General features: G+C 47.5%; 1 protein-coding gene and 1 long non-coding RNA gene across 2 annotated transcripts; both read left to right on the forward strand.

Moving 5' to 3' along the window:
• The first annotated feature begins 367 nt into the window (after positions 1–367).
• LOC144149380 (uncharacterized) lies at positions 368–7,452 on the forward strand. The gene has a single exon (XM_077680944.1). The coding sequence runs from the start codon at positions 4,604–4,606 to the stop codon at positions 5,564–5,566; it is 963 nt and encodes a 320-aa protein (XP_077537070.1). The 5' UTR covers positions 368–4,603; the 3' UTR covers positions 5,567–7,452.
• A 20-nt stretch (positions 7,453–7,472) lies between these two features.
• Positions 7,473–12,301, forward strand: LOC144149386 (uncharacterized). Its single transcript, XR_013318292.1, has 2 exons — positions 7,473–10,417; positions 10,851–12,301. It is a non-coding gene; the product is annotated as an uncharacterized LOC144149386 (long non-coding RNA).
• The last annotated feature ends 2,351 nt before the right edge of the window (positions 12,302–14,652 follow it).

The following is a 14,652-nucleotide window of genomic DNA, read 5'->3' on the forward strand; positions in this document are numbered from 1 at the left end:
GCTTTCAAAATCAACTTTTTTATTTCTTTGTGGATTTTGATGAAAATTGGCACAACAACTGGAAATGCTTCCGTGATAACACCATAAAAATTTCAAACTAATATTTTGAAAACTTTTTTATGTATTAAATTTTCTTTCTGTTTCGCTTGTACCGAGCGAGCTTGAGCGGCTTATAAAACATGATAGAAAACTTGTTCGAAGTGCTTTGCATTCCCAAATGAATGGACGAGGTCGTGACAGTTTTAGAATTTTTTTTTTTACAACACAATGTTTTTTAGTTTTCATTTTTTTTAGAGGTTAATGTGCAATAGGCATGTTGACTGTGAATGATTATTTGAATAAAAAAATCACAAAAAACAAATCTGGACAACCAAGAGTGTCACGACCTGAACTGTTCATCAAGGAATGTAATGCAAGAAACGGAATCAAAATAGACCCAGCGGTCACAAAGAAATCCCTGGTACAAGCGACACAGGTGGCAAAAAAAACGGCTTCCGAAAAGCCGTTTTGAGAAAACGGCTTCCGAAGTTGCAACATAGGTTTCACTTATCAAAAGTCGTCACAGTTGTAGCCTTTCATGTCCTTTTGAACATGGGGCTTCTGAAATGCCTTGCCTTGAAATTGGAGTGCCTTTTACAGCCTTTCTCCTTCCAGAAAACATCATTTTCAGCTCCTCTGTGAAGAGTACATACCCCACTTTGCAGACCAAATGAAGGGGGAGATGGGTTTCAATGGGCTTTCAATGCAAAGTAGGTTAGCTAGTTGGCTGTATCGCACTGAACAGCCTCCTTTTGCAGTGTTGTCACCATGGCAACAAGTTAAGCATTTTTTGTACTTAAATTTGAACATTTTTGGCTTTTTTCTAATGTTTTATCATCTTGCCTGGCACAGCAACTTAGTACTCATACGTGCAGGTGTTCATTGCCAAAAGTTTGCATACCACAAGGATGAAAATGAGCTACTTTGAAGCTTGGTAGAGTATTCTGCATAACTCCTAACTTCAATGCAAGAGCATATTTTTTTACTACTTTTGACATTCAAGGCATCCAATATTTATCACAGCAAAGCCAGTATGCCCTAAGCAATGGTATCAATAATTTCACTAAAAAATCACTGTTAAATGCTGCGACAGTAACGTACATTTTTAATGCAGAGAACATATTTTTATTTCTATATTACTAACTCAAACCTGCTTGCATGAAAATTACAAGTGCACGGGAAACGTTGCGCAAGAAAGGCGATATGGCTCGCGCGCATCGCAGCGCACGCTTACCGCGACATATCGAACTTTGATTATACCTGATATGGCTGGTCAGGTCGCTTTTAAGATTAAATCTAACGTCGCAGGCATTTATTACAAGTACTGGCGTTCAATCGTAACCGGTTGCCCAGTCATATGCTGCTCCAATGCGCGCCGGCTATGCCGTACGCGCCGCAGCGTTTGACGCGTCGACCGTTCCTTTCTCAAGGCTAGCGAGCCCACAGTCAAAACACAGCAATAACTAAGCGTGTAAACATCGCAAACCCGACTAAAAGTTCACTTCACGAACCGCTATCGCAAGCGCGCACACCGCGTCACCCTCCGGGGTCTGGCGACGGTAGAGTCACGCGCACCACGAAGTATTTGATGACCTCCTCCTTTCGAGCCACACAACTTCCCGTAATCTGGCTCGTTATCTCTGGCATTCCCACCGCGATAACGTCCGTGTTGAATACCATAGATTGAACAGATACTCGGCCGAGCGAAGCCGCGAAAATGAACTCCAACCGCTCGCTACGCAGCTCAGGCGGCCGCCTTCTTGCGTTGCGCCCGTGACATCCAATCAGGAGGGTCGTTGTTCTGCGCCCCGACGGAAGGACCAATAGCGCTTCAGCATCTATTTCTAGCTTCGTTTGTGCGTCGTTTCTTTTCTGCCGTTTGTGCGTTTGTGAAGGAACGAAGATAAAAGAGGCGAGCGGAACGGGAAAGACGATCGCTCGGCCGATCTAACCATATCAAAATGGCCGCGCCCGGTGCCACCGTTGCGGAGATAGAGCGCTCCGAAAATTGCCGTTTTTTCGCCCTTTTGCGCTGATAGTTTGTCACCACGCCTGACAAAAGTATTTTTTTGTGCCACTTTCCGACGCTTTTCAGCGTAAAAACTTTGCAGATGCATAGAATAGGAAACATAGAAGCCGAATATGTGGATTTCAAAAAAACGACGTTTTGGTCATTTTTCCGAAGTTGAAAGCCGCGTCCCCCCTTAATAGGCATGGGCCCTGTGGGGGGGAGTAGGAAAATAAACCGCTTCCAGGCAACCAAGGAAAAACCAACTGTGATTACCGAGGTTATGTCGTCATCAAACATGATGACATCTCATCCAGACGACATCAAGACGTGCTTTACCAATTTTGTTAAGGAACTTAAGAGGCAGGACCCCACACAGTTGGAAGAGAACACCTATTAGAGGGAATAGCCTCCCTTGTGGGGCAACTCCCTCAGGTAGACAGGGAAAAAGGTGAAAGCTTTTTACGACCAACGACTATTAAAGGTCTACTTGAGATTCTGAAAAAGATGAAATCAGGTTCCTCCCCTAGGCCCTGCCCACAGAGTTCTATAGGACATTTTGGCACATTATAGGAAACCAAATAGTTTAACTAGTAAACAACATCATAACAACCAACAGCATCCCACCATCTTTTAGGAGAGGACGCCTGGTTTTCCTTCACAAAAACGGAAACGACCACACTCTTCCATGCTCGTACAGGCCTATCACAGTTCTAAATAGCGACTACAAATTATTCGTGCCTCTCCGTGTCCAGAATTAAATGGGTACGGCCCGACTTGATCTGCCCTCAGCAGAAAGGTTCGGTTCCAGGACGCAACATTTTTTATGCAATTACTCTAACATGCGACCTTTTCCGTTACACAAATTTAACAGGAAACTCGGGTGTCTTTCTTTCCCTGGACCAGCAGAACGCATTCGATAGAGTCTCTCATACATACCTATACAGTGTTTTGGCAGCGTACGGCTTCCCCAAAGATTTCATAAAACTGTTGAAATCGCTATACAGTGAAGTATGTAGTGACCTGGTCACTAACGGCATCATTCAAGACACAATCAGGGTGGGAAGGGGAGTGAGGCAGGGGTGTCCCCTCTCACCTTTGATCTTTGTTCTCACCATAGACCCGTTCATTCGTAGGCTGGCAGGGAACGGAAAGATAAGAGGACTGCCTCTCCCAGGAGTTGAAGTAGTAAGAGTGTTTGCGTATGCAGACGATGTGTCAGTGTTCCTCAAGGACTCGGATAGCATAGGAGAAGTCGTTCGAGACTTTCAGTGTTACTCCTCGCTATCCGGTGCCAAACTAAACGTAGACAAAAGCACGGTGCTACCAATTGGTGTGGGGGATATCGATCTCCCGTCGGGTTTTCGTCAAGTATCAGAGGCTTGACGCTTAGGCATTCTGATGGACAGGGCGGGAGTTTCCCCCAACATGTTCCCAAGTATAGTGAGCGATGTAGAGAGGGAGATCCAGAGAGCTGGTACCTTCCAATTCTCGTATGATGAAAAATGTTTCCTTATTAAGTTATCCTTTTACCGAAGTTCTTTTACGCTGCAAGGGTGTCGCAGCCGCAGGCCCACTGCACGCAGAAACTTACCCGCGCTCTATTTTAAGATTCTTTTCGGGGGGTGGGACAGAAAGGTTGGCACGGGAAGCAGTCTGCCTCCCAAGGCGTCTGGGGGGCTCCAGCCTACCATGCCTCGAAACAATGGGCCAGCTACTGGCGCTAAGGTCAATCATGAGCACACTGGATGACGTGGATGCGCCAGGTAGGGTCTTGGCCCTGTACATTCTGGGCCAAGACAGGCAGCTTTCGGTCCCCCACCTCACCAACAACCTCCTCCCCAGTGAGATCCTGACACACCACCCCCTACTTGCTCTACCTGTAACGTCATACTCGACCAAGATCACATACTCTGGAACTGCACAACCATACACAACACTACAAACACACCCAACAAAGGATGGCTGACCGCAACAAGCACCACCGAAGAGCAAAGGCAACTGGCGGCATACATCAGGCAGCGGCTTGAACACGTCACCAGAGGTTCTCTGGAATGTGAGGACTAAACAGGCCTGCTTGCATATTTTTAATAAAAGCTTTTCTCTCTCCCTCTCTCTCCTCCCCAGTGCACTATTGATGCCGCCAGTGTACAAAGCCGCTGCTGCATGAGCCTGCTTCCCTAAAGTATTCTGCCACTGCATGCCCGCTCCGCTCTCACTTTCTGCTCTAGTTCTGCCCTAAACTTTCCCGCATAATGGCTTGTTTCGCTAGCATAACCGAAAGGCCCCCGCTTGCATAAAAACAGTTCTAACAATGTAAACAAACCGCCATCTGCTCGCTATCTCCGTTACTTTTTCTCTCTTCTTCTTCCCCCCTGCATTAAGAATGCACAATCTGCCCTAACTGAACCCAGCTCACACGTAGGGTGGTGTTTATAGAAACACTGCCCTACACGCTTGCTTCCTGCTTTACCTCGCACTAACTTCCTTGCTTTTCTGTTGTTCTTTCACAGGAGCAGAATGACCAGGCCCAGCACAACCTGACGCACCGCCACAATGGCGAGCAAAAGGGCTACAGTAGCCAGGCGCCGCAACAGCGGAATCCCGGTGCCCACACCGCGGACCCCTGAAACCCCGCCCACTCCACCACCAGATGAGGGGCACCAACCCCGCAGAGATGGAGATACACTCTTTATCTCATTTCCAGCCCCTCAGCCTTTCAGGTGCACAGAGACGGGCTGCACCTCAGCCTACTCAGCTGCTGCATGGACGAACAGGCGCCAGTCACTGCAGAGGCACCTCGAGGGAGACCACGGCATGCGAATTCGCCGAACGGTCAACCTCTGTGCCCTGTGTGGGGACACGCTAGGTGCAAAGCCCACAACGCACCCTTGCCTGGCCAATGGCAGGGCCACCGCAGCCCCCACACAGCAACGGTTCCAGTGCACTGACTGCCCGTCGTCCTTCCCTTCCAGGAAGGGCCTGCACAATCACACGCTTTGGCACAAGAAAGAGGGGGCCAAGCGACAGCGTGCAGCCAGCTCCCAGCAAAGCACCACCCCAGGAGATGACGAGGGGCAGAATGAGGGGCAGCCGCCAACACAAGCCACACCGGCATCAGGCGGCGCTGCGAGCCGGCAGAACTCCCAAGCTCCCAGCAGCCCGGAACGTGGCGACGGAGAGGAAAGCCAACAGAGCACCCCCCGTCTAACAAACACCCCTCTCCCGCAGGCCAGCAGGCGGTCTACTCCTAGCCAGTCGGACCGGTCTGCCACACCCACCCAGCTGTTCTCGCAGGAATGCCCCAGCATGGGAGGGAGTCCGCAGGCTGACGACGATGCAGGAGGAGAGGGGGGCGATGAAGCCGTCCCAGCAGCCGCGCTAATCGACGACAGCTCTGTGCTGGCCGAGCACACCAAAAAGCTGCAGCGCGTGCTCAAGCTGGAGCCAAATGAGGAGGCCTGGGACCAGTTCCTAGAAATCCTCGACGACGCATTATACCATTATACAAGATGGTAGCAAACGAAGAGAGTGTCGCTATCTTTTCTTCCATTCATGTCGGCATCACCAATTCTGTTCGTGATGACCCTGGCTCCTTGTTTTTAAATCCTGCAGCAATTTTCACCAGCCAAGCTGAGTGACTCACTCCAGATTAAATTTGACACTGTTTTCCAAACGCCTGCAAGGAAGCTCCCCGACACATCTGATAATTCTGAGCAACATTGACAGAGCTCCGAAAATGTGCTGGAAAGCACAAGCTAGTTGTACCAGACAAACCAGAAAAAAAGAAACCTTACCTGGTGCCTCTGAACAAGAACATGAAAAAACGGCCATTCTGAGGAGCTCCCAGAAACCAGCTACTCATACATCATAAAGAAGGAAGCTGGATAGCCACAGCTTAGGCCCTAAGAACCAGAAGCAGGTATCAATATTATTCCCACTGTGTTTGCCGGCACGACCAGTGATGTTTAGAATCACTTTGACAACCGCGTCTGCGTGAAGGACGGTAAACAAAGGATGACTGGAGACCAGCAGTTCCGCACGCTATGCCTGGATGCCACGAGGAACTTGGATTAGGAGACACCATTTTGGGAGCAAGTACGCCTCTTTTTTTTTTTTTTCATTTTGCTCATTTCAATGCTCCTTACATACATATTGGTGGCGTGTCCATGCTCTTTTACGTTGTTTGAGTTGGTACAATCCATTGCCGCCAGGGAGTTGCAGATATGTGAATTCTATTACGATATTGTAATTTTGGTAAAAATTACTTTTAAAGCAAAGCAACACCCACCGATTGTTTATGCTGATGTGCTGTGATGGGAAACATTACACTGCTGGGGTGAGCACCAGCGACCTGAAGAGACATCTAGCAGAGGCCCACATGGTCCAACGCAAAAAGCTGTAGGGTAACGACTTGCAGAGGCCCACATGGTCCAACGCAAAAAGCTGTAGGGTAACGACTTGAAAAAGTTTATCTCACCACGACCAAGGCCCCAGGCTCAAGCAACAACAAAAGCCTACTAGCCAGAGATTTGGTACTCGGGCTTGCTCCCACTCAACCTCGTGGACGGAGCCAGATAACAGGTAATGGGAACCGTTAGACCAAAGCTACTTTTTACATTTGCGTGTCGCCCATATCAGTGAATGATACAAGTAAGAAATCCTGCTACTTAAAACGAATCACCCTGCACAGGGTGGTTTGGATATATTGATATCTCTCACGGCCCTTTGTTTCTTTGCATGTACGTGAGTGAATTCAGTACTGAATTCAGAGTGAATTCAGATTGTTCATGTTGCAAAATAAACTAAATTTGAGCAGTTAGTGCCGTACATTTGCATTGTATATCTGATAATCAGGAGTTTCCCTCTTAGAACTACAGAGGTTGATGTCCAGCACCACCAACCATCGCACTACCCTGGAAGGGCCCCACAACCCAGCATTGCTACAGCAAAACATTGGGGACATTAAGAAGGACAACCTGGAAAGCGCAACCGTCACAACCAGCCATGATAAGTCTCCCGAGGCACCACACCCCTTGGAAAATGGAAAAGCCAATAAACCCTTTGTATCCCAGCAGCAACAAATGTTGCCATTATATAAAATGGCACTAAAAATCCCGTGTGAATCGCCCAACTTTGAAATTTCATTTTTGAATTTCACGCTATATTGAAGTTCCAAAATATGCTAACTAGATGGCGCCACCTGTATTGACAACTCGACCACAACACAAAGAATGGCTTCTTCCTCAAAATGCCCACCACGGTAAGTACCTCCGCATTACATCGATATCTCATTATTTATCTGCTATTTCTTCCATTATAATACTTCTCGCGTAATACAGGAATTCACAAGCAATATTTTCATGTCCATTCCTCTAGGAAAACCCCAATAGAAGTACTTATTTTTCCTCCGCACTGTGTTGCGTACACGTCTTGCCGTCAGGAATGCGGGGCCCCTGAATTTCCCGAATGGGTCTGTGGGGCTGCTTTTCAGTCGCTGCATTTTATAAAAGGCCACTGTTTGCCATAAAGATTTTCGTTTCTAATGCAACACAATATCTCTCTGCAGGCATGAATTAACGGACACCAAAATCCAGGGAATTTTGTTCGACTGGCCAAGTGGGAGCGAATGCTCCGATTTGGAATGTCCGATGATGACCAGGCGGAAAGGACAGCAAGTCAAGATTGTAGTGGGACAGATTCGTCTAGCTTATCAGACACCGATGGCCTCGATGTCGTAGTAGTCCACTACTGTGAAGAACAAGATAAAAAAAAAAGACCTGGCATTGGGTAAAAAAGGACCTTGACATCAACGAAGGCTTTCCTACTACAGTCGAATCCCGCTACAACGAAACTGACGGGACGTGCAAAAAATTTTGCTGAAGCGAAAATTCGCTGAGGCGAAATCTGCCCCAACACAGCACGGAAGGGCAAGAAAAATAGAACGGCATATTTCCGCATCATTGGCAGCATAATACAATGTTTAGAAAAAAGAGTGACGCGCAGTAACGTCGTGTTTAGTCGGATAACAAACATACCAATGGTTATCTGGTTTTTTTACCAGCACGCAAAGAGCGCGACATTGAGGAGAAGGGGACAAGTGAAGAAATGAGGAAATGCAGGTGCAAAGCGTATTGCTGTACAACAAGGCGTTTCCACCGAGCTGATTACTTGCAGATAGCTGCTACGCGGTTGGAAGCCCCCCTCTTGCTTGTGGCAGGAATGGCGCTGTTATCTTAATTATCCTCTGACTAGGCACAGCAGCAACTGACCTTAACAGGCAAGCCTCGCGAGCTTGCAGTTATCGCGACCGCCCGCTCGCGACTAAGATAGGATGATGCGGGTTCAAGACTAAACACGAAAACGATATTTTTGCTCTTGAATTTGAAGAATTGTAGCAGGAAAACTGCAAGGGCAGCTGCTTACAACACATACATGACGCCGCTGCGCCAGCAGCCATGCCAGATGCAGAGCACATTTGCGCGATTTCAACTGGATACGGATTAGCTATAGCTCCGGCTTGGCGAACCTGGCTTGCACCTCGTGTAAAGACGGCCCGCCGCAACGTTATCACTAGAGACCGGAACTTTAGGCAAAATGCCCATTTTTTATTCCAGTCCGTATCGAGCCTATTTAACATATAAGCATGAACTAAAGGAAGGGGAACATTTTAAGCAATAGTTGATTGTGCCTATACGTGCCTATTTTGAGGTTCGTGCCTATACAAGCTTTTAAGCGCCTATAAATGCCTTTTTTGTGCTGTCGAGTACAGACTTTGCCTCAATCAGTCGTATATCTCGATGGAAAAAAAGGAAATCTATTGTTGGACTGATGGGAATGCATGAGCATCTTGTCTCTCTCCATTGCTAACTTGAGGCCTCGCCCGATGCTCATTCCTTTCTCTTCAGACATCCGCCACGCAGAGTTTCTTTCACCCCACTCAGTAAAGCGTATAACCACAAAAATATCATCATCTTCTTCCTACACTATGCCAACCATGCTTAGCGTTCTAATAATCTCAGCGGTCTCGTTTTCTCGCTCTAGCAGCGGCTTTGGCTGCCTGTCTTTCCTTTTGTAGTCTGCCAGTATCGCCATTAGCCGCAGTATTTTTCATTTCTTCCTCGTTTGCCACCCTAAACTGGCTGCGTGCTCGATAATTATACAACGCGGGCAATCAGTGGCAGGAGTCACAGAGACCCGCCGAGACTCCCCGTGACTGACGGGCACGTCTGCAGAGGCAGCTGCCGCTCAGTCGCACTCCTGTTAAAGTATTCTTAGCACCGTCGCTCTCGTCACTCACGCAGCCGGCGATCTCTAAGCGCTATCTCACTTTACCGTTTTTGGGTTTATGTCGCTGGCTGTTTGACAGAGTGACGCGTAGCGACGGAAATATTACCCGAAATGCCCTATATATTGTTCGCGCAATAATACAGTGCTAACAGTGGCATAAATTGTTTTGTCACAGACAGGAGAACACGTGTTTTGAGGAATGGTCTCGTCGAATTTAGTCTGCAAGGCATGCAAGGTGAAAATAAAGAGTACGCGTTGTCCCCCAACCAGTCGGCGTGCAGCGAGTATAGAAAACAGTATGTTTGTGAATGGGGGTATGAAGCAATGAAAATGACGAGGCGCGCTGGCGTTGGAAATGGGTTCGCACTGGCTTGTTTGGAAGAAAACAAGAGAGCAATTGAAAACGTTGTATTTAGCATTTTTAAGGGTTTTTATTGAATGCTAGCGGCATAAAAAGATTCTTGCGGGTTCCGTCGGCGCGTCGTCTGCTAGCGCCCCCAACGATAGCGCGCAAGCGCCAGCCTGCGAGGGAGCCGGCCAATGGAAGCCCTACCTCTCAAGGCCAGGACGGTACTGCGGGAAAGCACAGCTACTCTCTCGGCAAGATGCGCAACATTGACTTTCACGCCTTTCCTTCTGCTTAAAAAATTGCAAATAAATCTGAACCCTTTCCCACTTATTTACCTCGGACGGGATTTCGAAAAGCCTTTCTAAACAATGCAAAACAATTACAAATTGCTCGCGAATCCCTCCCCCCCCCCCAAAAAAAAAGGTCGGATTTGTTTGGTGTCGAGAATATTGCAGCGCAGATTGCACGCGGGCGAGGCTAGAGCGTGCCCTAGAGAGGCAGCGCGAGGCTAGCTTGTGGCAAGATTAAGAGAAAACCTATTGACCCTATCACTACAGCCAGCACGTCAGCGTAGTTGGCGTTTCTGCTCTCTCCGTAATCCGTCCGAAGCCTGCCGACGAATGCCGAAGATTAAGACGCCGAAAAGTGTCCTTATCCGGCAATGGACCAGTGGATCGCAGTGCTACACCGTCGACGGAGAAACAGTATTCTGCCAACCCTGCGGAAAGCAGGTGAGAATACAATACTTTCCACTTGATCTTAATTAACGATATCATGCACTTGACGTGAACACTGGACCAACCGTAAACGTGACGCCTCCAACAGTGCTTACGCTAAATTTATTCTGAATGCTCAGAACTTGCCAATAATGTGCGTTTTAAGAACTTTTTACGGTAACTGCTATTCATTGTTGTGCAATGTTTGCAACCTAATTCGGGAACTGGCTTCCTTATTGAAAATTTCCGGCACAGTGTTGGTCGGATTGTTGTATAAGCATCATGATTTTAAAAACGGTTACCTGCTATTGCGCAGCTGGCCAACTTCGCCATTCCTTGAGCTATTGTCAGGTTTACAACTCTACATGACTAAAAGCAAAAGTACACTAGCAACGTTTCACGTGCCTTACGCAATATCTTAGTTTTCGTTACTGTTTTCTTCGCGCAGGTACCCTGTGAAAAAAAGTTCCACTTGCAGCAGCATGAAAGAACAGCACTGCATCAAGCCAATGCTCTGCGCAACCAGCCGTCGACATCAAGACAATCGTTCCTGGCTGAAAGTATTGCTCAAGGAAAAAAAAGTGAATTCAGCGCTGACCTGTGCGAAGCATTAGTCGCTGCTAACATCCCTTGGGCGAAAATCGAAAACAAGACTTTCAAGAATTTCTTGCAAAAGTACTGCAAACAAAAGGTACCATCAGAGTCGACTCTTCGCAAGGAGTACCTGCGACCACTGTACGAGAAGACGCTACAAGAAATTAGAAGAGAAATCGGTGAATTCCACATTTGGATTTCTGTGGACGAGACGACAGATGTCACCGGACGAGTACTCGGTCACTTTGTAGTCGGAAAGCTTGACGCAGAAGAGAAAACAACACCCTTCCTGGTTTGCTCAAAAGAGCTAGAAAAAACTAGCGGAGAGACCATCGCCCGCTTCGTGAACTCGTCATTGAAGCTTCTGTACCCCTCCGGAGCCCACGACGACCGAGTACTGCTGCTCTACACAGATGCAGCAGCTTATATGCTTAAGGCTGGTGCACTTCTCAAGGTTTTTTACCCAGAACTATTGCACGTCACTTGTCTTGCTCACGGGATTCATCGGGTGTGTGAAGAGCTACGAAAGTCGTTCAGTTCGGTCAACGAACTGATAGCTGTAGGGAAGGCGGTGTTCCTCAAGGCTCCTTCCCGCGTTCGTGCTTTCAGGGAGCAGCTGCCGGGTGTACCTCTTCCACCGGAGCCTGTTGTTACCCGCTGGGGAACTTGGCTGACGGCAGTGGAATACTACAACCAACACTTAAACGGTGTCAAGGCTGTTGTAAGCAGCTTTGCTGAAGATGAGAGTGTCGCCGTGAGAAGGGCCCAGAAGGTTCTACATGATGTTACACTTGCATGTGACTTGGCCTATTTGTGTGCCCATTTCACGTTCTTGGCAACAACAATACAGAAACTTGAAAGTTCGGGCACAACGCTGACTGAAAATATTCAGCTGATTTTGGACGCACAGGAAAGGTTCGCTAGTGCTCCCAGGGGACCGGTTGCTGACAGAGCTATAGAGAAGCTTAAGTCTGTGTTGGACAGAAATCCCGGATTTTCGACGCTGACGGAACTGTCTGAGGTTTTGAGCGGCGGACATACCGCGATTCCAGATGGAATCAAAACATCCAACGTGCCAAAGTACAAGTACGCTCCGCTAACCTCAGTGGATGTGGAGCGTTCTTTCTCTGCGTACAAGACGATATTGACTGACAGAAGGCACAACTTCAAGCCCGAAAACCTGGAGATGGTGCTTGTTTGCCACTGCTTCCACAGCCTTTCGCACAGTGTTGCGTCACCCTAGATATCTTGAAATCGTCACCCTTGAGTGTTTTATGAAGAAAATAAAATTGCATTTTCAAAATACCGATGTTTGTAGCCTGTGTTTACTCTAAACCGAAAAATTGCACTGAAATACGCCGCCTGAGTAAATATTATTCGAGCCTATATATGCCTATATGGTAGTACTTAGTGCCTATATATGCCTAAATTTCAATTTTGAGCGCCTTCAATAGGCGCCTAAAACCCGTTTTTTTAGTGCCTAAACTTCCGGTCTCTAGTTATCACCATGGTGTCCACCTGAGTTTTTTTCTTGTTTTGGGTGCCAGTGTGGCCGCACCGCGCATGTTTTCGGTGAAACTAAGCGTCCTGAACGTATAAAAAGTTGCAGACAGCTGGCGCTATGCTTATTTTATTGTAAAATAACTGTTCAAACCCAGCCCAAACCATCAAAAATTGTGTTGTAGCGAAAGAAAGCCAGACAAATGGTTCGTTGTGGCGAGGACTTTGTTGCATTGACTTCTATGGCTAGCTGACGGGGACTTGGAAATATTTCGTTGAAGCAGACTTCTTTGTGGCGGAATTAGACTGTAGCATTTTAACTCCGAACGTCTTTGCGGCAGAGGCTAAAACGCCTTTGAGTATGTTTTCAAAGCTGGTAGATGAGGATTTCATCGAACATCTGACGTTCGAAACAAGCCGATTCTGGGTCCAGAGCAACTGGACGAGAGTAAAACCTGTGACGTTAGGAAGAAATGAGGAAATTTCTCGGCATGGTCCTGTACATGTCTGTAGTGTCCATGCCATTCAGGCACATGTACTGGTCCCGGTTATTGCGCCAATCCCACATTGCGGACTGCATGCCAAGAAATCGCTTTGACGAAGTGATCTCACTTTTCCATGCCTGCAACAACGACAACGACAAGAAAAAGGAAGAAGATGGCTACGACAAGCTCTACAAGGTCCGTCCGTTGCTCAGCCGGGTGAAGTATAAGTTCCAGGGTGCTGCAGAAATGGAAGATTGCCTTGCCGTGGATGAAATGATAATACCATTCAAAGGCCGGCACAGCCTCAAGGGGTACATGAACAAAAAGACTAGAAAGTGGGGCTACAAAGAGTGGACACTGGCTGGAAGATCTGGTTATGTGTACAAAATTCAGCTTGACAGGGACAATTTAGTCATTGAACCAACGGATTTGTCAAATGACATCGGAGAAAGAGGAAAAACTGTTGTGCGACTCTACGAGGGCTGTGAAGGGAAATAAATCTTTTGTGACAACTTCTTCACTTCAGCAGATCTTCTACTGGAAATGAGGCGTCGTGGATTAGGATGCACAGCAAGCATGAGGAACGGCAGAATTGGACACTGCCCACTAAAAACCGAAAAATGCCTGAAGGGGGAAGGCCGTGGATCCTTTGATTTCCGATCAGAAAAGGACAGTGGCATTATTATTTGTCACTGGCATGACAACCGCAGCGTCATGTTTGGATGGAATACCCATAGTGTAGGTCCTGTGGGAGTTCGCCGGCGATACGAAAAAAAAAAACAAAAACATACGCCGAAGTTTCCCGATCGAACTTGGTAAGAGTATACAACCAAAGCATGGGTGGTGTCAATAGAGCAGACCAGCTGCTTTCTTTCTACCGCAATGAGTTGAAGACGAAGAAGTGGAACAAAAGGATCATTTTTCACTTGATGAACCTTGCTGTTGTGAACAGCTGGTTGTTGTACCGCGCCGTGAAGGATTCGGAAATCCAGCTCGCCGAATTCAAGGTTCAGGTCGCCTTTGGGCTAATGAAGTCGGAAAAGTCACACGAAGCGCCCCTCCACGACCGTACTCTGACCGAAAATTGGCTGTCGAACCGAGCTTCGCATGTACCTACTTCCGTCAGGTATGATGGGGTAAATCACCTGCCTGTCATAGTGCTTCAGAAAACTGCCCCAAGGTGCAAGCTACCCCAGTGTTCACGGAGAACAAGGCTTCAGGGTAAGAAGTGTAACGTGTACATGTGCGTTGAAGAAGACGGACCACCAAACTGCTTTGAAAGGTTCCACTCTGAGTGACTCCGTGTTCCTAGTGTACACACATGTGTACGTTCATTTTCTTCAATAAATAAGGTTTGCTGAAGGACATATATTTTTTTCTGTGTTATTTGGCACATTTTAATAGAGAGTCAGCCATTAAACGTTTGCTCTTGCGCCTACGAACGGCATGGGATACAAAGGGTTAAACTCACCAGGAACCCCAAGGAAGCAAGAGACCCAGAAGAAGAAGAAGGAAAAGTCCCTGACTCAACGGAGTGGCCCCGTTGGGAGCTTCCAATAGTTTCTTCCACGCAGTCGGTGTCTACTTATTACACTCAGGTCCGATCATCTTTTGTGGGAATTTCCATTGCGTGCTAGATAGCTTCAGGGATGTAAGGGGGCCTGGCCAGGG

This window comes from Haemaphysalis longicornis, unplaced genomic scaffold, assembly GCF_048455015.1.
Source record: "Haemaphysalis longicornis isolate Haplotype H1 unplaced genomic scaffold, Haemaphysalis longicornis Haplotype H1 scaffold_8, whole genome shotgun sequence".
In the NCBI taxonomy this organism is placed as follows: domain Eukaryota; kingdom Metazoa; phylum Arthropoda; class Arachnida; order Ixodida; family Ixodidae; genus Haemaphysalis; species Haemaphysalis longicornis.